Source organism: Coenobita brevimanus, chromosome 68, assembly GCF_032717465.1.
Source record: "Coenobita brevimanus isolate Jiangsu-jjx chromosome 68, ASM3271746v2, whole genome shotgun sequence".
NCBI lineage: Eukaryota > Metazoa > Arthropoda > Malacostraca > Decapoda > Coenobitidae > Coenobita > Coenobita brevimanus.
The window spans coordinates 2415001-2441498 of NC_137021.1; the positions used below are offsets into that span (position 1 = coordinate 2415001).

Sequence of the window (26498 nt, forward strand, 5' to 3'; positions counted from 1 at the left end):
CTCCCTCTCCTCCTCCAGCCTCTTTCTTCCCTCCTCCTCCTCCATTCTTTACTCCCTCCCCTCTCTCTCTCTCTCTTCCTCCTGCCTCTTTCCACCCTCACTCTCCTTCTCCATTCTTTCCTCCCTCCCTTTCCTCCTCCATTCTTTCCCTCTTCTTCTCCTGCCGCTTTCTTCCCTTTCCCCATCCCCTCACCTCCTTCTCCTTCACTGTTCCCTCCCCTGCCTCTCTCCTCTCTCTCTCACACACACACACACACACACACACACACACACACACACACACACACACACACACACACACACACCCTGTACCACTTACCACACCAGTCCCAACATACGGGAACTCAGGTCCACAATAATACCACCATTTATACCACACCACAACCAATCTTCACATAATGGATTCCAGTGTCATTATAATACCACCTCCATACACCACTCATACCTCTATCAATACCACCCCATACACTCTAATACCACTGCACACCAATACCACACTAGGACACAAGCACGCCCCTGCAATTTACCAAGCTAATATACGGGAAAAATTCAGCCTTCTGTTCTTTCTTTTTTTCTCCAATTTCGTGGTAATGGTGACGCCTGATTACCTCCCCTAATTTTAGTCACGAAAAAAAATAATAAAAAAAAAGGAAGTGGGTTAAACGTGAACAAAGGAGAGCTTTCACCAGGAATTTCACCTAGGATTTTCACCAAGAATTTCACCAGGATGTCTGCAGCGTGAGATTTGAACCCTTGCTGGCTCAGGACATCATTTATTTACTCATTTACTTATTTATTCATTTATTAGGACTCCACATGACAGACCCGTTTCTCCTCGGTCAGGGAAGCTACCGGACCAATTTGTTTAGTTTATGAGTTAATGGTGGGTATGTCTTCACCTCTCTCTCTCTCTCTCTCTCTCTCTCTCTCTCTCTCTCTCTCTCTCTCTCTCTCAGTAAACAACAGTATCGTGCTCACTTTCTCTTCACGGTCATTCTCTCTCTCTCTCTCTCTCTCTCTCTCTCTCTCTCTCTCTCTCTCTCTCTCCATGTTCCCGAGTATTCTAAAGTATGTTTGTGCAAGTGTGTGTGTATGCAAACTGTGTGCGTACATGCATGCGTGTGTTTGTATGAATGTACAGTATGTGTGTGTGTGTGTGTGTGTGTGTGTGTGTGTGTGTGTGTGTGTGTGTGTGTGTGTGTGTGTGTGTGTGTGTGTGTGTGTGTGTGTGTGTGTGAGTCACCGTCTGCAGGTGTGAGGACGTGACTCCTGGCAGGTGGTGTTGGTGTGATGGAAATGGTGTGATTGTGGTGTGGTGTGGTGGTGTGATGGAGGTGGTGTGATTGTGGTGTGGTGGTGTGATGCGGTGTTTTGTGACTGAGGTGTGGTGGTGTGATGCGGTGTTTTGTGATTGAGGTGTGGTGGTGTGGTGCGACTGAGGTGTGGTGGTGTGATGTGGTGTTTTGTGATTGTGGTGTGGTGGTGTGATGCGGTGTTTTGTGATTGTGGTGTGGTGGTGAGATGCGGTGTTTTGTGACTGTGGTGTGGTCGTGTGATGCGATGTTTTGTGACTGAGGTGTGGTGGTATGATGTGGTGTGGTGCGACTGAGGTGTGGTGGTGTGATGGAAGTGATGCGGTGTGGTGTGCCGTGGTGTGATGGAGTTGGCTTGATTGTGGTGTGGTAGTGTGCTGCGGTGTGGTGTGATTGTGGTGTGGTAGTGAAGGATTAGAATTTACCTGGTGTTTTAGAGGTGGTGGTGGCAATGGTGGTATGATGAGGAAATGGTGGTGTGGGTGGGAGTTACTGGTGTGGTAGAGGTGGTGTAGTGGTGTGATAGGTGATGGTGGCCTGGTATAGTTATGGTATTAATAGTAGGGTATGGTATGGTGGTGTTACAAGTTAGTGATGGATTGAGTTAAGTTTCGTAATGATGAAGGTGACAGTTTTAGCAATGATGGTGGTATGTTATATTTGTGAAGGTGGTGGGAATATTAAGTTTGTAGTAATAGTGTTGGATAATAATAATAATAATAAATAATAATGACAATAATAATAATAAAACTAATAATAATAATAATAATAATACCCAAGATGGTGTAACAATGGAATACCCCTCCGGAAGCACATCCCCCCCCCCAGAATATCTCCCCTCTCCCTTCCTCTTCTCTCTCCCTCTGTCTATCTTCTCTCCCCTCCTCCACCTCTCCTTTTTTCCTTTCCCTCTATATATCTTTCTCTTCCCTCCTCCCCCTTTCCCCATCCCCTTTCCTTCTCCTCCTCTCTCACCCTTTCCCTCCCTCTTCCTTCCCTTCCCTCTCCCTTTTTCTGTCACTTCTCTCTCACTTTCTTCTCTTCCCCTTTCCCTTTAGTCAGTCCCCTTCCTCCTCCTCTTTCTTATTTGCCCCTCTTCCTCCTCCTCTCTCCCTCTATCTCTTTTCTCCCCTTCCCCCTCTCCTCTTCATTTCGCCCCCACACTCTCTCTTTTCTCGCACCCTCTCCTCTACATTCCTCCCTTCCCCTCTCACTATCTTTTCCCCTCTCCTCTCCTCTTCATTCCTCCCTGCTCTCACTCTCTCTTCTCCGTTCCTCTCCACTTTTTCCTCCCTCTTCACTCTCTCTTTCCCCCATTCCCCTCTCCTCTCCTCTCCTCTTCATTCCTCCCTGCTCTCATTCTCTCTTCTCCGTTCCTCTCCACTTTTTCCTCCCTCTTCACTCTCTCTTTCCCCCCTTCCCCTCTCCTCTCTTCATTCCTCCCTCCCCTCACTCTATTTTCTCCACTCCTCTCCACTTATTTCCTCCCTCCTCACTCTCTCTTTCCCTCCTTCCCCTCTCCTCTCTTCATTCCTCCCTCCCCTCACTCTCTTTTCTCCGTTCCTCTCACTTATTTCCTCCCTCCTCCCTCTCTCTTTCCCCCCTCCCTCTCTCCTCTCCCCCTACACAATCAGACAGTGGGGGAGGTCAAGGGGAAATACCAGGCTGGTGTGGGAAAGTATAGGTTATGTTCAATGGAAATACCAGACCCGAAATAACACCAGAGATCCTGTCACACATTACCATACCGTTGCATCACACTTGAGAGAGAGAGAGAGAGAGAGAGAGAGACCTTACTTCCTCACATTTATTCCCGAAGTTTATCTTAATTACATCTACCTTATTTTCATCTATCATTTTCATATTCTTGCCAAAATTCTCTCTCTCTCTCTCTCTCTCTCTCTCTCTCTCTCTACGCCTGGTGGTCTGGCGGGTTAAGGCGCTTCAGCCTGATGAAGTCTGTAGGTTTCTATATCAGGGGTGGTTGGGGTTATTTGCTCGCATAATGACTCTCAGGGGAGACCAATTGGGCCAGTAGTTTCTGAGATCGGTCAGGGGTCAATGGAAAGTAGCTTGGGATCATTGAGTGCTCAATTAAAAAAAAAAAAAAAAAAAAAAGAGCTACAATCACCAAACTTGGTACACTGAATGCATGGCTACCAAGTATGAATGACCTTGACCCAAAACTCAAGGTCACAGCCAAGGTTAAAGTTCAAAATTTGCTTATTTTTTATGTACTGAGGTCACACGTACCAAGACGGGTGACCTTATCGTGTGGTGAGTTACTGAAATTGTTAATGGCAATTTTCGTTTTATTATTATTATTACTATTATTATTATTATTATTATTATTATTATTATTATTATTATTATTATTATTATTATTATTATTATTATTATTATAAACACTTTCCTCATGTGCTGGTGTTATCTCCCTAACATCCTTGAGACGAAGACCAAGAACTTCTCAAGGTTATGGCGCCTGTAAGATCATTTGTTTATTTATGTGTTCCAATTCGACCAAGTCACCAAATATCCAGACGTAAACTAGGAAGAATTATAACGTGGGAGATACGACCAAAACAACATTACTCCTGACAACATACGAGTGATATTGATATGTTTATCGTGAGAATTGGCTTAAGATGTTTTATACTTAAGGATCGTTCTCCCATCTTCTCCCCCTAATTCTACCCTCCCCCTTCCTCACTTTATCATCCATCCCCTCCCCCCCCATTCTTCTCCCCTTCATCCTCAACATCCCCTCACCCCATTATCTCCCACTCCCCCACATCCCTCCCCCCAACAGACCGGACCAGACAAAGACCAAGACCAAGGACCGGATGTTTGTCTGTGGTCGCTTCTACCCCCCCCCCCAACATCGTTACAGGGGGTTGGGAGGATGGACAGATGGTGGATGTGTGTGTGTGTGTGTGTGTGTGTGTGTGTGTGTGTGTGTGAGAGAGAGAGAGAGAGCGGTGAGATTATTATTTTTACCGGTGATGATGATGAAAATATTAATGACGGTCAGAACACTGTTACTCCTGATACTGATGATGACGCTAATGACATTAACACTCCCACAATCAAAAATCCTAATATCAACTTCCTCTCAGCAGACGTGGGGTCGTGTCCGCGAGGGAGGGATGCAGCAGACAGCGGTGCCAACGGCGGTGTGGCAGCGGCGAACCAACAAAGTCATCGCTGCCGGCATCACCATCATCGGCCTCACCATGATGCTCTCACTCATTCCACAGTGCATCTACATCGGCATCGTCTTCGTCACCTGTTCCCTCGTGTACGTGAAGATGGTGTACGTTTTTTATTTTACACACACACACACACACACACACACACACACACATACACACACACACACGATGCTGTCACTCATTCCACAGTGCATCTACAACGGCATCGTCTTCGTCACCTGTTCCCTCGTGTACGTGAAGATGGTGTACGTTTTTTATTTTACACACACACACACACACACACACACAAATCATCCATACAGGGTGTAATTAAAACTAGTCACGCACGATGTTTCCTAACACACACACACACACACACACACACACACACACACACACACAGGAGGTATGCTAATGAGGGTAATGTGGAGAATAAGGAAGTAAGTAAAGATGGTGGGCTAAAGTGGGCTGGCCTGGGCTGGGTAGGGAGTGGTAGAGACAATAACACTCATTTCCACAACTACATATTATCTGCAGAAGCGAATAGGATGATGATGATGATGATAATGATGATGATGATGATGATGATGATGATGATGAGGAGGAGGAGGAGAAGGGAGGGGAAGACCGAGAATGAGGTGAAGGGATAATGGGTCGTGTTTTCGTGGCATACGGGATCTCATAACACTTATTTCTCGGCGACTTATCTTGTCCCTAAGTCGACTCTTTGCCTATATTGGCGTTTCCGTACAATAGTTCCATATAGTTCTCTCTCTCTCTCTCTCTCTCTCTCTCTCTCTCTCCTCACACACACACACACACACACACACACACACACACACACACACACACACACACAATGATGATGAGTGGGTAGCTATCGTGGAGACAGGTAGGGATGGAACCGCCTTGGTTTTCTTTATGCAAGATACTGGGTCAGGTGAAGGAGGGAGAGGGAAGGGAAGGGAAGGGAAGGGACGGGGAGGGGGACTGGGGCAAGGAAGGGGAGAAGGGGGAGGGGATGACGATAGGGAGAGGGTGGGGAGGGGAAGGGTGGCTGTCGGAGAATTATAAAACAATAATGGGAAGGGCAATGTGTAGGATTAGAGATAGGGTTGCAAAGGAAGGGGAAAGGGTGAGGGGGGAAGTGGAGAGGTGGAGGAGAGGAAAATGTGGCAATGGGAGGAAGGGAGTAAGTGTGCAGATGGAGGAAAGGGGAGAGGAGGAGTAGGAGTGGAGGGGAGGGGAGGGGAGGGGAGGTGGAATGGGGTGTAGGGGAGGGGAAGAGAGTAGGAGCGGGGTTGGAGGGGAGGGGAAGAGGAGGGGTTGCTGACACCTCCTGCGGCCTTCTCCAATTTCCTCCTCTGTCTGGGAGGGAGGGGTGGGGGAGGGAAGAGAATTAGGGAGAGAAGTAAGAGGAGAGAAGGGAGGGAGGGAAAGAAGAGGAGTAGAGAAGGAAGGGGAGGGAAGGAAGAGGAGGGGAGGGAAAGAAGTGAGGGAGATAGAGGAAACATGGAAGAAGAGAGTGGGAGAGGAGAGAAGGAAGGGAGAGAGAGGGCAAGAGAAGTGGGGGTTTTGCCTTACTCTCCCTCCTACCCTTCTTCCTCTCCTCTCTCTCTCCTTCCTTCCTTTCTCCCTCCCTCCTCTCCCTCTCACCTTTCCTCCCTCCCCCCTCCCTCCCTTCCTACCTCCTTTAATTAGTGAGATTCTGTGTAATATAATTCTAAGGTCGCTTCTACCTCTCCCTTTGTTCCTTGCCTGTTTTTCTTTATTATCCTTCTGTGCTCTCTCTCTCTCTCTCTCTCTCTCGGAAATATATAACAGTAAACAATAATACAAGCAGACAGACAGACAAACAGACAGAAACACAGACAGACGGAGCCAAAAATATAAACCTCATTGCTGGATGTAAAAATAAAGCATTAAATGGAGTGGACTGGGGTGCGCGGGTAATATAGGAAATAATTACTAGGCTTATGACCCGGTTAGGAGAAGTGTGACCCCTGGGAGCTTAGGTCATACTGCGGTCACACTTCCCTTCCCTTTCCCTTCCTCCACTCCCCTTCCCTTCTCTTTCCATTCCTCCATTTCTACTTCCTCTCTCTTCCCCTTACCTCCCCTCCTCTTTTTCAACCACTTCTAGTCACCTTCCTCCTCCCCTACACCTCAGTACCTCTACCCCCATCCGTACCCCCTTGTCCCCCCTTCCATCCCCTTTTCCCAGCCGCCGTTCCTCCCCTTCCCTCTTCTACCCCCCATCTTCCTCTACTCCCACTCCCCTCGCATTCCCTACTCCCCACTTCACTCCTACTGTTCCCTACCTTCCCTTACCTCTCCTATTCCTTACTCCCTCCCTCCCCTCCCCAGTTCCTTCCCTCCCTCCTCTTCCCCCTCCCTGTGGTCAATAATGTCCACGTGACCTGTGCCTGTGACGTCATAGGGCTGGGGCAGTGGGGGCTGACACGAAGGTACGATGATGGAGAGACTCACAGATACACAGATTAGATAGATAAAGGTGATGGGGTTAGACAGACAGACAGATAGACGGGTAAATAGCTGGACAGATGGGTGGATAGACAGAGATATGTGTGCAGATGGATTGGTAGAGATATGTAGATAGGTGGATAGGTAGAGAGATTTATCCGAAGATAGATGGATAGACGGATATAAAAACAGGCAGACAGATAGACAGGTAAACAGACAGACCGATACAGACAGCTAGATAAAAAGACAGACTGAAGGATGGGGGAATGGTAAGGTGACGGAGAGAGATATAGACAGATTAGGCTACACAGACACAGGGACAGGGATAGATGGATAGTCAAATAGGATAGACAGGTGGATAGATAAAGATAGATAGATAGACACAAGCTGACGGAACTCACAAAGGTGTACTAATATGCCATGTTCATTAGGCTACCAAAGAGTTATATAATGTGGAGAGAAAGATATCAAGCCTTAGCACCTTTTCCTTAGCGATTTACTTTCATACTACAAGGTTAGTTTTCCCATTTAAGCTATTCACTATCTTCTAACATCGATATAATTTGCACATAAAAGGGAGTAGTAACGTGTCATGCCCAGAAATACGTCGGTAAGGAATGGGTGTTACGGAGCTCCTTGCTGACTGAGAATGCGGGCCTTAATGTTCCTTCCCTATTTATATCACAAGAAAATCCCAGAAATAAAATAAATAAATAAATATATTAAAATAAAAAATAAATGTGCTCCTTGTTTACGTCGAGAGGATCCAAGTCAGGTTAGATTTTTTTATCTCCCCATATAAGTAAATAAAGAGTGGATAAATAAATAAATAAATAATACGTGTGGGTAATAAATCTGGACATATTTCTTCACTATCCATCATCTCTCAGCGTACGAATATCAACCAGGAGAGGAACAGTGGGGGGGGTAAAAAGCTACGTATTATTTGTCTAACTCTTGTGCCTGACTGTAGCTACGTCTTGTGCTTGGTTCGTGCGAGGTGTGCAGGTGCGTAGGCAATTAAAGAAGCACCTGAGGATAGACTTTTGACCCCCAAGGATAGTTTAACCCAAGGAAATAGTGGAGGTGCGTAGGCAATTAAAGAAGCACCTGAGGATAGACTTTTGACCCCCAAGGATAGTTTAACCCAAGGAAATAGTGGTGGTGGTGGTGGTGGTGATGATGATGATGATTACTGTAGTAGTAGTAGTAGTAGTAGCAGGTAGGTGGAAGTAGTAGTATCAGTAGCAGCAGGTAGGTAGAAGTAGTAGCAGCAGCAGCAGCAGTAGTAGTAGCAGTAGTGGAAGAGTACAGGTATTCCTGGTTAGATGGTGATGATGATGATGTTGATGGTGATGAGAATGCTGCCAGTGATGTTACGGCAATTATTATTCTTCCTACAGGTGGCTAGGCTGGATGACGCTAAAGGAGAAGAAGGTAGAGCCGCCCCGTCCAGAAGGCCAGCACCCAGCCTCACCTGTCCTCTTCCTAGTAGCCTCACACCATCTAAGACACGTGAGTTTTTACCTTTACACCTGACTACAGTGTTTTCACGTGGCCCAGATTTTCGTCCTTTTGCGGCTTATTTTACGTGGCTCAGTGGCAAGAAAAAAGTAAAAAAAATAATAAAAGACTGCTACGGCTCTACGTCCTTTCTATTGCACTCCTGTCCGTCTAGCAATATATTCCAGTGTTAATCTCTGCTACAACTCGGTATTCAAGGCAGAGGGATAGCATTTTTGGGCCTGGTTAGAGTATAAAGTGTATAGCACTTTTCTTGTCCTGGTGTGTTTCTAGTTTTCCTATGACATCATCCTCACCCATCTTCCTCACTCTCTTCGCTGTTGGAGAGGGACGCCTTCACTCGCTAGCACTGTTATGAACGTTGGTGCAGCTGCCCACTTATACAAACGTCCCTCATCGCCTGTCTAATCTATCGGGAGAATGGTGAACTGAAGGATATGAGCATTATCAGCCTGCAGTCCACCGGGTTCTGCTCCAAACGAGCCTGGGGTTGAAACTGCCGCCACTACTAACTCCTCTTCACCCTCACCCTACGTAACTCAGCTTCCTCTTCAACCTCCTCTTCATTTTCCTTCCTCTTCCCTCACACATCCTCTTGTACCATCAGTGTAACCTAAGCTCTCTTCACCCCTCTTCATTTTCTTCCTCTTCTTTAATCCCCTCTTCCTTTTTCTCCATCACCACATTCACTCAAATTTCTTCCTCTCCACACCCTCCTCTTCACATTTCTTCCTCCTCCTCGCATATTCTTCATTTTCCTCCTCCTCACACTCACTTATCCATTTCTCTTCCTCACACACTTCGTTTCTTCTCTTCACATCCTCTTTTCCTCTCCTCACACTTATTCGTTTTCTCCCTCCTCTACTTTTTCTTCCCTCACACCCTTTTCTTCACTTTCTTCCTCCTCACACTGATTCATTTTCTCCCTCCGCTGTTTTATTTTTCCTTCACACTCTTCTTCATTTTCCTCCTTTCTTCCTCCTCTCTTATCCTACTTTTTATCACTTTCGTTGCTTGATTCTTCTTCTCTGTCTTCGTAACTCAAGTTTTCGTGATATTCTAGACTAAATTAATCTGCCGGAACCATCGATCGTATAAATCCACCTCCTCCCTCACACACACACACACACACACACACACACACACACACACACACACACACACACACACACGTACAGGAGGTGAAGCAAAGCCAGTACACCGCGCAATTTCCATATATCTTTGGCCTTGTGTGTGTGTGTGTGTGTGTGTGTGTGTGTGTGTGTGTGTGTGAGGGGGAGAAGGTATGCGGTAAGGAGTGGGTCACCTACTACTTTGCTCTGTGAATGATGTGGGTGTGGGGTCAATGGGCTTCTCAGTAATACTACGTTCCTTCTTATTTCATCATAGTACTTTCTTTCTCTTTTCCTGTTCTTGTTCTTCTTCTTCTTATTATTATTATTTCGCTCATTACACTCTTTCCCTCACCCGTACACTTCTTATCATCATTGTCATCACCGTCATCATCATCATCATCATCATTATCTCCACCACCACCACCACCATATCATATGCTCCCCAGTGGTCAAAATCCTGGTATACTCCTAAAAACCAATCTACCTCCACTCCATTGCCCCGTACAAGGATGCGTCATACCTACAAGTTTTTACGCCACTATTTTTTTTTCTCTAGCTCGATGGGGGTGTTCACGGTCTCCCCCCAGCACGGAATCACTTGGCATTTTCTTCATACAACTATCTGACGTCATTGACGGTCACAGCCTGAAGTGAAGTCATATTCCTTGTTAACCTCTTGGGTCAGGTGACGTCACTGATTTTAGTATGGTCTTGCTACTTCCTTATACTGTCTTGTGACGTCATACAGTGAGACCCAACGTGACGTCATATTCCTCGTTAACCTCTTGAATCAGGTGACGTCATTGTTTATAAAGTTTAGTCTTGCTACTTCCAGACGATTTTTATTCAAGTTAGGAAAGGCGTCTCTTGATACATGGGTTGGTGAAGGCTGTACTGAACCTTTCCAGTAAGAAAAACTATCCATGAACACTCTTGACCTGCTTACATGGGAAACCGATAAAAGGTCGTTTCTCTAAACAGGGTATGGATGGGATGAGATGGGATGCACAAGGTAGGTAAAGGTTGGGGTAGGACAGGGTTGGGCTAGGAGTTGGATGGGACAGGTAGAGCAGGACAGAGGCTGGGCTAGGAGTGGGGTGGGCAAGGCAGGGTTGGGCTGGGAGTGGGGTAAGCAAGGCAGGGTTGGGCTGGGAGAGGGGTGGGCAAGGCGGGGCTGGGCTGGGAGAGGGGTGGGCAAGGCAGGGTTGGGCTGGGAGTGGGGTGGGCAAGGCAAGACAGGGCTGGACTGGGATGGTGGGAGGTGCGTCACTCAAGGCCACAAGGTAACGGAGCTGCCCGGCTGCTGCTCTGGTTGTGTTGGGTGTGCGGGTGTGGGATGGTGGTGTGGAGAGTGGGTGTGGGGGTGTAGGGTGTGTTCAGGGGGATGTATAGAGTGTCGGGGTGTTGGGTGAGGGTGTAATGGGGTGCAGGTGTGGGTGTGGGTTTGAGTGGTAGTGCATGTTGTGGATGTGAATATATTGGAGGGCTGGTGTTAGTGGGCTGGTACTGAGTGGTTGTGGTAATGCCGGGGGGTATGTGTGTTATGATCTGGGTGTGTTAGAGTGATGGAGAAGGGTGTAGAAGTGTTAGGGTGTTAGGTGTGGGTGTGCAAAGCTTTGGGTATGAGTGTGATGAGTTGTGGCAGAACCAAATATGAATACAGAGTCCGCAATCCCAGCATTTTTCACTTGATTACTAAACAAGGCAAGGAATTTTAACACTTTCTTCATTTCCTCTCACACTATCCTCATTTCCCCTCACACAATCCTCATTTCCCCTCACACTACCCTCATTTCCCCTCACACTACGCTCTTTTTTCACTCACAATAGAATTCCAGCTATTGTGAACCCCAGCTATGGAAGTACAGGTAATCAGAACAGGTGTGGAAGGGCGGTAATTATAAGAACAGGTGTGGAAGTACAGGTAATTAGAACAGGTGTGGAAGGACAGGTCATTATAAGAACAGGTGTGGAAGGACAGGTAATTAATAGAACAGGTGTGGAAAGACAGGTAATCAGAACAGGCGTGGAAGGACAGGTCATTAGAACAGGTGTGGAAGGACAGGTAATCAAAACAGGTGTGGAGGGACAGGTAATTAGGGCAGGTGTGGATGGACAGGTAATCAAAACAGGTGTGGAAGGACAGGTAATTAGGACAGGTGTGGGGGGACAAGTAATCAGACCAGGTGTGGAGGGACAAGTAATCAGACCAGATGTGGAGGGACAAGTAATGAGAGCAGGTGTGGACAGGTAATTAAAAGACCAGGTGTGGAAGGACAGGTAATCAGGAGAACAATAAACCTGGCAGGAAGTTGAATAAAAGCATCATTAAGAAGGCCAGAATTAAAATGGGCGTGTGGGCGTATATTAACTCTCGTAATCTCATCGTGGGCGGGGTGCGGGGTGGATGTGGGCGTAGGGGCCTTACCTGAAGTACTGTGGACATGTGTGGGGGTGTGGATGAGTATGGGTGTGAGAAGAGTTGCTTGTATGGATGAGGTAGTGTTTTTAGTCTGTGGTGTGGGTGTGAGTGTGAATAAATGATGTGTGTGTGTGTGTGTGTGTGTGTGTGTGTGTGTGTGTGTGTGTGTGTGTGTGTGTGTGTGTGTGTGTGTGTGTGTGTGTTAGAGAGAGAGAGAGAGAGAGAGAGAGAGAGAGAGAGAGAGAGCACAGGTAGGTAAGGGTGGTTACAGAGATGGTGTGGGTATAGTGGTGATGAGATACAAACATCAGATTAAATAAACGCTGAGATGGAGATACGGTCATAAAATACCTGATAACCTCAAATGCCTCAGCTTGGAATGCCCTTGTGTGTGATGGCCAGTGTTCATATAAGGTGGGTGTAGGTGGGTGTAGGTGGGTGTGGGTGGGTGGACAAATAAGGTGGACTCATCAGGCAGCTGTTCCATACCGCTGTGCCTAGTTGACGTCATGGTACTGCTTGTGTGTGTATGTATGTGTATGTGTGTGTGTGTGTGTGTGTGTGTGTGTGTGTGTGTGTGTGTGTGTGTGTGTGTGAATATTAATGAGAGGAGGAACATGTGGAGGGGAGGAGAATCGTGCATGAAAGGAAGGCTTTGTGGATGGTACATGTAAACGTGGGCGTGTCTGCAGGTGTAATTAAACGTGTAGTGTTTAGGTGTAGGTGTTGCTGTATTTGTAAGTGTAGTATGCACATGTGGGAGTACACACACACACACACACACACACACACACACACACACACACACACACACACACACACACACACACACACACACACACACACACACACACAGAGTACACACTAAGTTGAATTAGCCCAATCAATTTACCGGAATCTTCTCAGCTAAGCAAATAAAAGTACCTGTATAATGTATACCTGAATTAAGTACATCTACAAGTGTGTCCTGTACAGACTATAATTTTATACTACAACCCCTGCACTCTAACTTGGCCCAGATTTTCGTCCATTTGCACTTATTTCACGTGGTTAAAAAGGAATACTGTGGCCCTACATCCTTTCGGTAGCACTTCTTCGTGACTAGCATCATATTCTGTTGTTAATCTATTGTTATAGCTAAGCATTCTAGATGGGGGGATGACAATTTTAGGTCAAGGTAAAGCGAACAGCGTATAGTAATGTGTAGAAGTAATTTTTTCCTTTCACAGAGGGTTTAAGTGTGTAAGTATGATAAATGCACACTAAAACACATCTGTATACTTAAATATTCTCATCTTAAGTTAAGGTTAAGTATGTGTAAGTAGCTTAAGTATGACTCACACAGTGTTAAGTACTGTAAGTGCCGTAAGAATGACTAAATTGATGTATAAAGTGATGTATATTAGTTAAGGGCGTGGGAGAAGGAGGAGGGGAGGTCCGTGAATGAGGATAAGGATAAGGATGAGGAGGAGGAGGAGGAGGAATGTATAGGGGAGATTTAATTGAAGGTGAGAGAGAGAGAGAGAGAGAGAGAGAGAGCAGTGGTGTGTGTGTGTGTGTGTGTGTGTGTGTGTGTGTGTGTGTGTGTGTGTGTGTGTGTGTGTGTGTGTGTGTGTGCGCGCTTCTCTACCTGTGTAATCTCTGACCCCCGCCTCCCCTAAGCTTTCCTCAAGGCTACGTAACATCCTCCTGCCTCTCTGTCTGTCTACCTGTCTGTCTCTGCTTACATAATACACCTCCACTCCCTCAGCTCTCTCTCTCTCTCTCTCTCTCTCTGTCGTATTTAGCCCCTTATCAAATCATCTTCCTCTTTTCTCACCTCTTTTTATTCCTGTATGTCAGTTTTTTCGCTTTTCATTTTTTGTTACTTCCCACTCTTCCACCCTCCCTGTATCCCCCCCCCCACCCTTCTTCACCTCATTCTTGGCCTACCTCTTCTTCCAACCATGCCACTCACGCATCCTCCCTCATATACTTCCCCTACATTGTCCTCTACACCTCTTTAGTGGTCATCTCCTCTTTTTACAACCATCCCCTCTTTCATTCACCCTTCCACCTATACTTCCCCACCTCGTCTCTCCACCTCGCTCGCGGTCTATTTTTTCTTACTGCACGACTTCCATCCTTCACATACACCCACACTCATATCCTTCCCAGCTTTGCCTTACTTACACATCTTCCTTCCTGTTATACTCTCCTACCTCTTTCCTTCATCTCATTCTTTGTCTACCCCTTCTTCTTCTAGCCATCTCATTTCCGCTCGTTCCTTCGCTTCCTTCTTGATCTCCTCCTCCTCCTCTTCTTCTTCTTCTTCCTCCTCTAACTTCCTCACTTTCATAAACCCTCACCCATAGCCTCTCGCATCGTATTCCTCCACCTCATTCTTGGTCTGCCTCTTCTGCCAACCACCCCAGAGTAGTCCAGACCACACCTACACCATACTGTATCCCGTTTCACACCACTCTAATTGTACCCCCTACTTCGCTCCCTTGAACCTACTCCTTCTTCCTCCGCCTTACTTTCACAGACCCTCTCTCATCCTGTTCCTCCTTGTTCTTGGTCTGCCTCTACTCCCAACCACCCCAGAGAAATCCATATCTCACCCAGACCATCTCGTGTTCTCCCATCAGACCACGCTTATCCTACCCCCTACTCCCCTCCCTTGAATTGGCACACCTCCTCCGCCACTCCGTCGTTGCCAAGGGACCCAAACCCTGCAATCACCCTATCCTCTTTCACCCTCTTTATGTCCTCTTTCATTCCGCCCATCGCCCCTCATTCACTCTCCATTCCTGCCTGGACGCCCTGACGCCACCCTCCCACTCCCTATCATCATTTTCGATTGAGGGTCACCGTGTCTGGTATTTTATTCATTCGCGAACAGGACCCTCAACGTTCCATCCGCAGAAACACTGTCAGATAAATTAAACAAAAAATGAATGTACAGGGTGTCACAAGGGATTATAATTGAGAAACTTCAATAGGTTTTTCCAGGGCTACTTTTGAGTGAGAAAAATAAATGCTGTATCAACATAGGTAAAATTCTCAGCCCTGCAGAGCTGGAGTTACTGATGATCTAATGGGAAAAAATGGTCTCCCTCATAATTTACCCATAAGGCCATCACTAACTCTACCCCTAATAATAGTTCAGAATTGATTCCATGGTGATAAAATTTCTCTTAAAATTCAAAATTCATTCAAGAATATCCTCCCGAAATAATAATAATAATAATAATAATAATAATAATACCGTAATAGTAATAATAATCTGGCGGCACACCTTATATATAGCCAAAGAGATATATGTACAGTAACTGGTTTAGAAGCTGTAGTTGGGAGAGGAAAGCCAAAGGGGTGATAAACAGCCAGGACCCATGCACTGTAGCTGCTGTTTATGTCTGAGAGAGAGAGAGAGAGAGAGAGAGAGAGAGAGAGAGAGAGAGAGAGGAGAGGGGGAGGAGGGCTTCTGAGTTGTGGATCGACATTACGAAACATAAGACACCTCACGTCTGGGTAAGGCAATACTTAAATATTTTGTTTTAATGTTTCAAGGACTTTAGTTTTCCCTCTTACACTGAATTTTCTCTGTCACATACTTTAAGGGATCACCATATAAGTATTAACCCGATAGAAACTGTGTTAAATTAATACTTAATGTGTGTGTATTTGTATGTAGTATGTATGCATATGTATGTATGTATGTATGTGTATTTATGTGTCATTCACCGGGTCGGTCAGGATCACTTGATGGTCGTGATCGTCAGCATTTTTACCCTCCCGGAAAGGAGCTGAGAGCTCATATAGTCCGATCTAAGGGCAAGGCTGACCTTCACCCACCCACACACCCGTCCCCTTGCTCCAGGGGGACAGTAACCACCCACTTCGTCAGTGAAACTTTTCGCAACCTGAGCGAGGCGCGAACTCCCGTCTACCAGATGGCAAGCGAGAACGTTACCATTTATTCCATTATCAAATGTGCTTTCAATTTTTTCACTCTCGGTTGCCTGTGACTCCCTTCAGCTTAGTAAAATGGTCTGGCTTTACCTGAATACAATACTAGAGTTGCTGCGATCACGAGGGGGTTAAAGTACTTCCGTCAACACCTTTCCCCAAACACCTTTTCCTAAGCGATTTATTTTGCTTAAGATACCTTACTGTCTTATTCGGTTATATAAATCTTCCTAACATCGCCAGACTCTACATAAACAACGCACAGAAGGACCTTAACTCGCCATAACCCAAAAATAAATCGTTATGGAAGAGGTGCTAAGTAACTGACGAGAATACAGGGCTATGTCGAACCATACCTCTCTCTCTCTCTTTTAAGGTTCACTCTCGATTTTTCAGTCTGGAAGATAACACATGTGGGAAAATGCAAAGCTATGTTCCCAGTGCTATTCCAACTGGTCTATGATTCAAGGTGTGTGTGTGTGTGTGTGTGTGTGTGTGTGTGTGTGTGTGAGAGAGAGAATTTTTGTCAGCTGAGTGAGTCATCGGAGCCTGAGTGTTAATACTGGTACGTACCACTAAATCTTTCATGGTCGGGACAACTCTTGAAGCCAGATGATTATATTCATCTGAGTCACAGGAAGTACAGAGCCGAGGAAAATTAGTAAGGCTGACGAAAAGAAGTTAAAATAATCTGCCTAATCTCAGCCCAAGCCACATCAAACAAGGAAACCAGGATTATAAACTGTTAAAGGGAAAGGTGTTAAAGGGAATTGTTAAAGGGAAAGATGTTAAAGAGAAAGTGTTAAAGGGAAATAGTGTGTTAAAGGGAAAGGTGTTAAAGGGAAAAAGTGTTAAAGGGAAAGGTGTTAAAGGGAAGGAGTTTAGGAGGGAAAATAATATAGTTAATGAAAAGTTCAAATATTCTGCTTAATCTCAAGGCAGAATAACCTCAAAAATGGAAACTGAGATTATGTAAGAGACAGCTGTTTATTATGTAACTACGCAGCCCAGTAATTAAGGGTTATTAAAGGGCAATTAAGAAGAGGTGAGCTATTAGAGGATAATTAACCCTCTGGCGGTAGGGACAACTCTAGTATTTCATTTTCATACAGGTGAATGTTATAGGAATATGCGTGTTTATAGACCTGAATTCTCGTCAGGATTGCACTTAACGGTTTCATTGAGCTTTGACCATTTCACTACGAGGACGGCTTTACCACTTTATTCCCTCTTTACTCAGACGATTGTATTCAGCTTAGGAGAGAATTCAGAACCTCGAGGTGTTAGATATAGCCTTCAATCAGTTCCGGCATGAAAAAAATGAGAAAACGCGTCATCTGATATAATGGGGCAAAAAGCACATCCTGTTGAAGGGGACCAGAGACACATTTGGCAGTGAGGAGCCTAGCAACAGTCTCTACTATCACATTCAGGACGACTGCGATTCTGTATTTCACTCCTGTTACGGCCGAGAGGTTTTATTCTGGTCACGTGAGGGGGCTGTGTGCACATATAGGAGGTGTGGGCTAAATGGGGTAGCGAGGGTTGTTGTTATGATGCCCTGTGTGTGTGTGTGTGTGTGTGTGTGTGTGTGTGTGTGTGTGTGTGTGTGTGTGTGTGTGTGTGGAATCCTCACGTGCCGCCACAACATGGATGGGATTCGGTGGGATGGAAGAGAGGAGAGGAGAGGAGGGGAGAGCGGGGTAAGGGGAGGGGAAGGAAGGGGGAGGGGAACAGTTACAGTATATCTCTGGAGATGGGAAGGTAGTGGTGGAGATGAATCTGAACGAGGGAAGAAGGGGTTGGACGTAGGTGCGTATGAGGAGATGAAGGTGGACAAGGGGATGAATAAGGATACGAAGGGGGAGGGGAAGGGGAATATGTCTAGCAGGGGGGAGAGGAAGGGGAATGGGTAGGGGAAGATGTCTAGGCAAGGGGGGGGGGAGAGGAAGGGGTGAGGAGGCAGATGTCCTTGGCTACACAAAACAAGGTCGGCGAGGACATGTTAATAATGACAAACGCAGCGTCTTCGATCACCTATACGTAACTACCGAGACGACGCTTCTTCTTTTTCTTCTCCCTCTTCATTTTATTCTTCTTCCTCCTCCTTCTCTTCCCCCTCTTCTTCTTCGTCTTATTGTGATGCTATTGCTCGTCTTCCCTTTTTCAGTTGTTCTCATTTTATTATTCTTCGTGTTCTTCAACTTCTTAATTGTCCTGAGATGCTGCCACTTCGTTTTCTGATGCCGCTACTGCTTGTCACCCTTCTTTTTCTTTTTCCTTTTTACATAATTCCCTTTTTATTCCTGGTCATGTTCTCTTTTCCTTCCCTTTATAGCCTAATTATGTGATCATCCATTTAATCCATTTATTCCTTAGTCTCCTCCTTCTTAGTTGTGATGGCTTTGATTATTTTCTTGTCCCCTTTATTCGGTTCATTTTTATGCTTTCTTCTTCATGTTCTTGTTGCTTAATTTCCTTGTTCCTGTTGTCCTTCTTCATCATGGTCTTCTTGTCTTGCTGTTTTTCTTACTTGTTCTTGCTGTTTTTCTCACTTGTTCATGTTGTTCTTGTTGCCAGGCTTCCTGTTGTAGCCGTCCTTCCTTTTTGGTCATGTTCTTGCTGTCCTTCTTATTGCCGTTCTTGTTCTGCCTCCTCCTCCTCCTCCTTGTTGTTAAGGCGGTCTTACTTCTTATCCCCCACCTCCTTTTCCTTGCTTCGGCCGTCTTATTATCCTCCTTCTCTTCTTTTTCATTCCCCTCTTCCTCCTCTTCGTTTTCCTCTTCCTCTTTCTTCTCCTCCTCTTCTTTTTTCTCCTCCTTCTCCTCCTCTTTTAGCTTCTTGGGATCAGGATAACTCTAATATTTCATCTCAGTTAACTGAAACAGTCTTATTCCGCTGAAGCTGAATATTTAAGAACCTGGCAGTGTAAATACCATCACTGCTGGCTCATGATAAGGATAACCCATTACGTTGTTCCAGTTCACGTCACACTCCCTCATGATCAGCACAACTCTATTACCTTGATGAGTTTATTCAGCTGAGAATGAGCCAGACAACCTGAGAATTTCAAGGCGTAGGCTATATGAATTACAGAGTGGATAAGCCAACCTTAAACGTGAGAGAATTTTTTATAAGCTTGTGAGTGCTGCTGAGCTTTAAAAGGAAGGTGTGTGTGTGTGTGTGTGTGTGTGTGTGTGTGTGTGTGTGTGTGTGTGTGTGTGTTTTAAGCTGGTCTTGTTTGTTAGGCGAATTGTTTGTCAGTCTGTAAGAACGTGTTAGTGTGTATGCAAGTCTGGTTATGAGTTGTGACAACTTGTTTGTTTATGAGTGAAATTGTTTGTTTGCGACAGAATTATATGAGAGAAACTGTTCCGGAGTTTTGCAGGGTGACTTTTTTATGAGTCTGAGAAATTATGAGTCTGAGACTGTCTATAAATTTGTGAAATCAACTGCAAATGAGCTTGTGAGAAAATATTTATGAGAGTTTGGGAATGGAACTGTATAAGAGTTTGTGAGAAAATATTTGCTGGTGAGAAAACGCTGATAACTTTGATAGGAACTGTTGATTATCGTATATTATGAGAAGACCGGATTGACTAGCAAGTTGAATTATTAAACTTCGTCACTGTCTTTGCTTTCACTACCACATGCGTCATTCCTTCTTTCTCCTTCACTCCTGATTCACCTTACCTCTCTTAATTTATTCTCCTTCTCCCTACCTCCATCTTTCCATCCCCACCTCCCTGACTCATCCTACTTCTCTTCACCTTCTCTCCCCTTCACCTACCGCTTTCCATCCTTCTCTTCGCCCCCCCCCCTCATTGTACCTCATTCACCTTTCCTCCCTCTCTCCCTATTTTCCTCCTTTCCACTCCCACCTTCTCTCCATCCCCACCTCCCCCTTCCTTCTCTCTGTCCCCACCTCCTTCCCGACCTCACCACTACCTTGCCTTTCCTCTCTGTCTTATCACCCTGCCTCCCCCTTACCTTCACCACTCTTTTCCCTCCCTCTGACCCCACCCTGCCTTCTCGTACCTCACTCTTCCCCTACCCACCCTCCCTCATTCTTCATCACCTCCCTGTCCCCCCTCCCCCTTTCCTTCCTCACTCTTCCCTGCCTACCTGTCCACCTCCCTGCCTGCCTCCCCTGCTTACATCACCCCTTACTATAAAATCCTGAGTGTCCTCAGAGGAATGTTCTCACGTGCGGGTTAAGTGGCGGGCCAGCATGCAGATGACACAGCGATGCCCATCCTACGCAAAACACCAGTATCCACTCTGTGCGTAACTACGATGCCCATCCTACGCAAAACACCAATATCCACTCTGTGCCCAACTATGATGCCCATCCTACGCAAAACACCAATATTCACTCTATGCGTAACATACGCAAAACGCCACTTCCCACGTCATACATAACAGCGATGCCCACGCTACGCGAAACGCAACTACCCATTCTATAGCTAAGTAATACAGAGATGCAGCGATACCCAACCTATGCATAACACAGCGATACTCAATCTATACATAACACAGCATTGTCCACCCTACTGTAAGACTGTGACATCCGCTTAGTTCCGACCCTGAGATCAGTTTCGGGCAGACGACTACTACTGACCGTGAGATTAGTTCTCGCCAAGGATGCTATGCATTCGATCTACGTAACACAGCATTGGCCACACAGTACCAAACACCGCTGCTCACTCCGTACGTAGCACAGCAGTGCCCAAACCTACGCACAACACAGCACTGCTCTTTACACGCAAAACACAGCACTGTCTAGTAAACCTAACAGCACGGGCCGTAACAGCACTACGTATAGTACAGCAACGTAATTATTAACATACGCCAATCTGCACTGAATCTTACACTATCATCACAGCACTAGCCACTCAAAACACCTTCAAACCGAGGACCTCCGCACCCCCCATCTCTCCTTCAGATCCCGTACCCGTCTCTCAACACTACTCTCACCTCCGTAATTCCCTCCCTCCCTTGTTTTCTTTCATCTCTCGGGAACTCATCTAAGTCTAAGGATTTTTCACGAAACCTTTGAAGTCCCGACGGGAGGGTTGTTAAGCATAAATATCAACTCAGGGGAGAGGCGAAATCATTTTTTTTTTTTTTTTTTTTTTTTTTTTTTTTTTAACGAGTGGAAGGGGGGCACAAATTAGACACTGGACGCATTTTCGGGCCTTATGCAAGATTATGCTAGTAACAAACAATATATTGATTTGGTTGATCAGAGCAGTTACTTAAATAGGTGTACCGATCTTCTAATATAAATATGGGTAATCAACAAAACAGGACAAAATAGTATGAACATGGCTGTCTGTTAAAATAAAGTAAATGCTAATATATAATAATAATACACACCTGCAACTACAGTATAGTCACCATGCTCCAGAATAATAATCATATTTACTGGTAACAGTGAAATAAGACGACAGTGACAGTGATTCGAGCTGTTTTCTTACACAGTAGGCTCACGTTCTTAGGGAAAATAATTTTAGTACTAGATACATCACATGTGATTAACAGTTAATTTTCGAACACAAAATATTGAGAACACACAAAATATACCTGCTTGACGATATTACGGAATGCCGCCTGAACGTCACCGATCCCGTCGACTAGACACGGCGCCAGCACATCAGACTCAAATGTATACAACAAAAAATAGCAATGGAAGCCTAACTTGAGAAGTTGAAGTCTAAATAGGGGGACTCGCCCCCAGGCCCCTCAGTGATTATAACCTACCTCACAGCGTGCAAACTAAAATATACATTAGGTAAATCTTGTGCCAAAAGAGTTATGCGTTACGAGCATTCCTTGCTCATGGCGCATTCGGGAATCGTCACATGACCATGCGATGGCGAAGGTAAGTGCGATCACAACAAATTTTTCCGGCATACACATCACACAGGAGACATCCATTAAAATATAATATAGGTTTGCAAAATAATGCTTGGCGATTAAATTAAAACACTTTATATTCCGTGAAACCTTATATACAGTATGAAGTAGAAAAATGAAACCCGTTAAAAAAAAAAAAAAATCCTCGACACTTCATTCCAATAGGAAATTTGGAGATACAGTATCACTGTCGTAATATTTCAGTCCCGTGCTAAACTAATCCGACGTTGAGGCTTACCTTAGTAAATGGGACGATAAAGGGAAGACGTGGCTCCTAGGATAATAAAGTGTTCCCTCTCGTCAACGTAGCGTCTCTCGAACTATAAGTAGTCAACAAAATGATCACTGTGACGTCCCACATAATCTTGGCCACTGCCACCTTTAGACAAAATTAAAACCAGTCTAACTTGTTACAGTTCGTGGTGGTACTTTAGCTTCGTTACACAGTCGTTTCATTGCCCGGACGTTTTGGGTCGTGTTTTGCGCAGCACAGAATGTCAGCACAAAACCATAATAGGCTACTTCATTAAAGTCAACATGCCGATCACAGTTTCTCACTTAGTAACCATCTTAACTAGTTCATGAGCTCAAAGGAAGTCGTTCAGTCTCTTCTGTCTTTTGCAAGACCGGATAATTTGCGATATTTCAGAGACCATTACCTCACGCAACCGGTTCGCTTGAAATCGGCGGCCAGCATAAACGTACGAAATTGTATTGGTACAGTAACACAACCAATCATACAGAAGTATAAAGGCAGGGAATAAAAGGAGTTAAGTTAAATTAATAGATTCAGTTTTAAACGCCGATGCTTTTTTGTTTATCTACACGTATTGACAGCACGGAATTATTTATCTATGACATTGGACGCGGGAGTTATGAGTGACATACGAGACCTTTGAAGTAATGAATATGATAGGTCATAGATTTCGCTTTCAGAGCCATTTTTACGCCATTCTGTTCTTGGTTATATGTTTAGTTCCTACAAAATAAAGCTCCCATAAAGGGAACCATTGCCACAACTGCAAAATAATCAGAATGACACCTGTATTAGAATAAATGTGAAGAAATAGCAATGGTTGTTTAGGTCCTGGTGCAACAATAGATTAACACCAGAATTTGGCATTATAGTCCTTTTGCCTTAACTTGGCCAGGATTGTTGTTCTTTTGCAGCTTATCGCTTTGCTCAGTGACACAAAAAGAAGTTAATGTGGCTCTATCCCATAGCGCTTCATGACTACCATAATAAATTCTTGTTCTCTTGTTACAACTCTGTATTCATGACCGAAAGATGGCAGTTTTTGGCCAAGTTACAGTAAAATGGGCATAGTCATTAAGAAGTTATGGGAAGAATGTAGAGCCAGAGTAGTGTCTTGTTCTGTCAATAAGCTGCAGATGTTACAAAATAACGATAATCTCCAAGTTATAGTCCTTGTTTAACCCTTTGGCTGTGAGGATTTACCACGATATGAATTAAACTGTCTGCAATAAGCTGGGATAAAATACAGAGTTCTTTACTGACTGAAAAATGTTCATCGTGACAGGTAATAACATTCTTGGTGCCCTAGTAGTTGTTGTTGTCCATGTTGTAGCCTGATTTATCTGAATGTGAACCCAGTGGACTGCAGACATTTCTTCTCCTGCTGCCAACTGTCCTCCTTTCAGGGATAGAGAGGAATGTTTGTATGGTTGGACAGTGGAGCCACCTTGTTATATCAGTACCATCTCATGAAGGCATCCCTCCTCAGCACCCTTTATGCAATGCAAATTAGTCCAACATTAACCAAAATACTGTATGTTGCAAAGTTTGTGTTTCACAGCTAAAGGACTTACAGTAATGTCTGTTTTTGCAGACACCACACGGGCCAACACTACCAGACCCTGAGGACAAGCCACCCACCTACGACCAGATCCTCAAACTGGACGGCCTTCCTCCCGATTACTACTCAGTCCTCTCGGAAAAGCCACCAAGGTGCGTCACAGTTGCTGTTCAGTAATTATTACATATGCTGTAAATCACACGTTATTAGTAGATTCATTGGTTGAATAATCTGAGACGAGGAAACCGTGCCGTACCTACCAACACTGCCAGAGGCGTATTGGTAAGATGTATTAACTATGCCCATGCTGTGATATACTGCATGCAGTAAGTTACAATCAGAAAAAGATTTAAACAATATTACACTCATTAGTTTGGTATTTTTTACAAGAAAGCAAGCTGTTAAGTTAGTTATCCAGACTATATGAACAGTATTAACAGGATATATTAAGTATGAAAACAATGAAAGGAATACACCATAACATCAGAGAGTATCAGGTTAAGATTACTGTGTACTGTCATGATTAAGTGCCTTGAGCATAGATTCATGCTGTATCCTGTCAGGAGAGGGAAAAATTCTTCATGTGGATGGATATTTTGATTTCCCTTGTCAGTCACATGATTTTTATGTCATTATTGCTAACAAAATATAGGATTTGCATCAGTCCTTTTTCTTGGATAGCAGGTAACTGTTCTTTAACTGAAACACCACTGCACTATTGAACTGAGTATTCTAAGTGACATAGCCAGACTAAACTGATTTGCTTGTTGCACTGCAGATACGAGGATGTCAACGGAGGTGGTGGTTGGGGAGCATGTGCACTGCCAGTCGAGTTATATTCCCACGACTTGGCTTGTGTTCATGCGTCACCCTCTACCTTGCATCACCCAGACTCCCCTTCATTCTTCCAAGAGGCGGCCGCGTCCTGGGCAAATCTAGCTGATACACCCCCAGGCTATACTGCAGCGCACAATCCTGCCTTTGCAAGTGATGATTCCAAAGTCTTTCCACTACTGGTTGAAGCCAAGGAGACTCCATCATCTGCTTCCCATCCTTCATCTCAGCCTCTCTGTGACAAGCACGAGCTAGATGATGATGATACAAGTAAACCTCCACCAGATATGAAATAAATTGTTGGAGCATAGAGGTCTTAAGCTGGTCACTTCACAGGCACTGCAGGGCATACACATCATGCTTTCCTTCTGGAATGAGATGGCCTGTTAGTTCTGAACTCCAATGCATTGCACAAAATAACTAATACTGTAGCTTTCTTCTAAATGAGTTGATACTATAGTTCTATCAATGCACGTGCTGGATAATCATTCAGTGTCTCAAAGGACTGAGGAATTTCTAATCACATGCTGTTACATTAGCCGGTGCTGGCATTGTGGCTTGCTGTAGTCTAACGGTTTAGACATACTGCTAAAGATTAAGAAGAAAGCACTGTAGACACTGCAAACGTCTTGATCACACAATCTGTACTACTGATAATGAAGCCTACGTAATGGTGAAGATTTAGTACAGTAGTTGGAACTCTTCAGAGCAGATGGTAGCCACACTGAACTTCCAATATATATTGTAATAATTCCCAGTGGGCTGCTGTGCCTGTGATGGTAAGTGTAGTGTATGCTGTTGTTAGTTGTGATAAGAGAGAGAGGCATCATAACTCACTTTCTGGGGTCGAGGAGCCACAGTTACCATATGGTGTTCTTGAAGCTCACTGCATCACTTAAGTATAATATTTATACCTGATGCAAACGTGTACACACTACTTGTGTGAAACTTCTGCTAACTGTCTTTCCATGGGTAACTAGTCTTCTCGTATTGTAATAGAATTACTCATGTTCCTCTGAAAGGGACTCTTTATTGGTGAGGTAGTTTAATGAGGAATGTGTAGCAGTGGACCCTCAGTTCTTCACTACCAGTATGTTCAGGCTGAATGAAACTGTTCTCAACTAAAGGCCAGATTGTAGATTAAGTTGTAAGTACCAAGCACAAACCACAGTGCTCTTACCTCTTGTCTCCTGCAAGCAGCAGTGCCCATAGCACATAGTGCTTAAAATAATTTGTGCCAGGCATTAGTGTTGCCTAACTACCACTTGTTTTAGGGTCAAATTCTTATCAGCTTAGTAGGCTTACTACTACCTCTTCCTTAACAATACAGTTTACATATTATGCAATATTCTTTAGCATGTTTAAAAATGTAGGTACCAACACAGGTTTCATAAATAACATGCAAAAATACAACATTGTACCAGATACAGAAATAAACTGGTAAGGGAGGGGTGCTCGTTAGCCTCCAAAGATGGGGAGAATACAGGCCCTGCTCTCCAATTCTCAAACCAAAGACTACCTAATCTACTTAGTTCTGTCCCGTGACTGAAGCCTCACATTACCTGCAGGTCACAGCCAATGGCATCAGCACTGTGGACATTTGAAGTCATTCCACTATTATTACCTTACTGCTAAGTTTATGACTGGGTACAGAGTGTGAGTAAGGATGGTACAGCAAATCCTTGTTACATGACATCTTTTGTATGTTATGTAATTTGTTTATTTGTTATTAATATTCTCAGTGAATTACAAGATTATTACCATATACATACATGAAAATGACACAATGCCTCCTCACAAAGTTTCATATATACCTATAAAGTTGGTCTGCCAGTTCCTCAGATTTAAAGCATCAAATGTGTGAGAAAAAAGTTCTGATATTTTGGAAAGCATCAGCAACATATAACAAAGATTTACTGTACTTCAGG

At 44.6% G+C, this 26498-nt stretch overlaps 2 protein-coding genes across 2 annotated transcripts in view; one reads left to right on the forward strand and one right to left on the reverse strand.

Moving 5' to 3' along the window:
* The window catches only part of LOC145405769 (uncharacterized), a 68274-nt gene extending 46632 nt beyond the window's left edge, over positions 1 to 21642 (reverse strand). The window contains exon 1 of the mRNA XM_080277001.1: positions 21587 to 21642. The gene's annotated coding sequence lies outside the window, so the exon portion shown is untranslated. The remainder of the gene's footprint in view (positions 1 to 21586) is intronic.
* Positions 4460 to 24909, forward strand: LOC145405768 (uncharacterized). The gene is made up of 4 exons (XM_080277000.1): positions 4460 to 4611; positions 8392 to 8503; positions 23770 to 23888; positions 24515 to 24909. Exons 1-4 carry the CDS (start codon positions 4460 to 4462, stop codon positions 24864 to 24866), a joined length of 735 nt encoding a protein of 244 aa, XP_080133126.1. The 3' UTR covers positions 24867 to 24909.
* The last annotated feature ends 1589 nt before the right edge of the window (positions 24910 to 26498 follow it).

Bases quoted from the DNA above. Each gene is read 5' to 3' on its own strand.
- LOC145405768 (XM_080277000.1), top strand. From the start codon at position 4,460: ATGCAGCAGACAGCGGTGCCAACGGCGGTGTGGCAGCGGCGAACCAAC. The intron at 4,612-8,391 runs GTACGTGAAGAT...TTCTTCCTACAG, and splicing joins TTCGTCACCTGTTCCCTCGT to GTGGCTAGGCTGGATGACGC. The intron at 8,504-23,769 runs GTGAGTTTTTAC...CTGTTTTTGCAG, and splicing joins CCTCACACCATCTAAGACAC to ACACCACACGGGCCAACACT.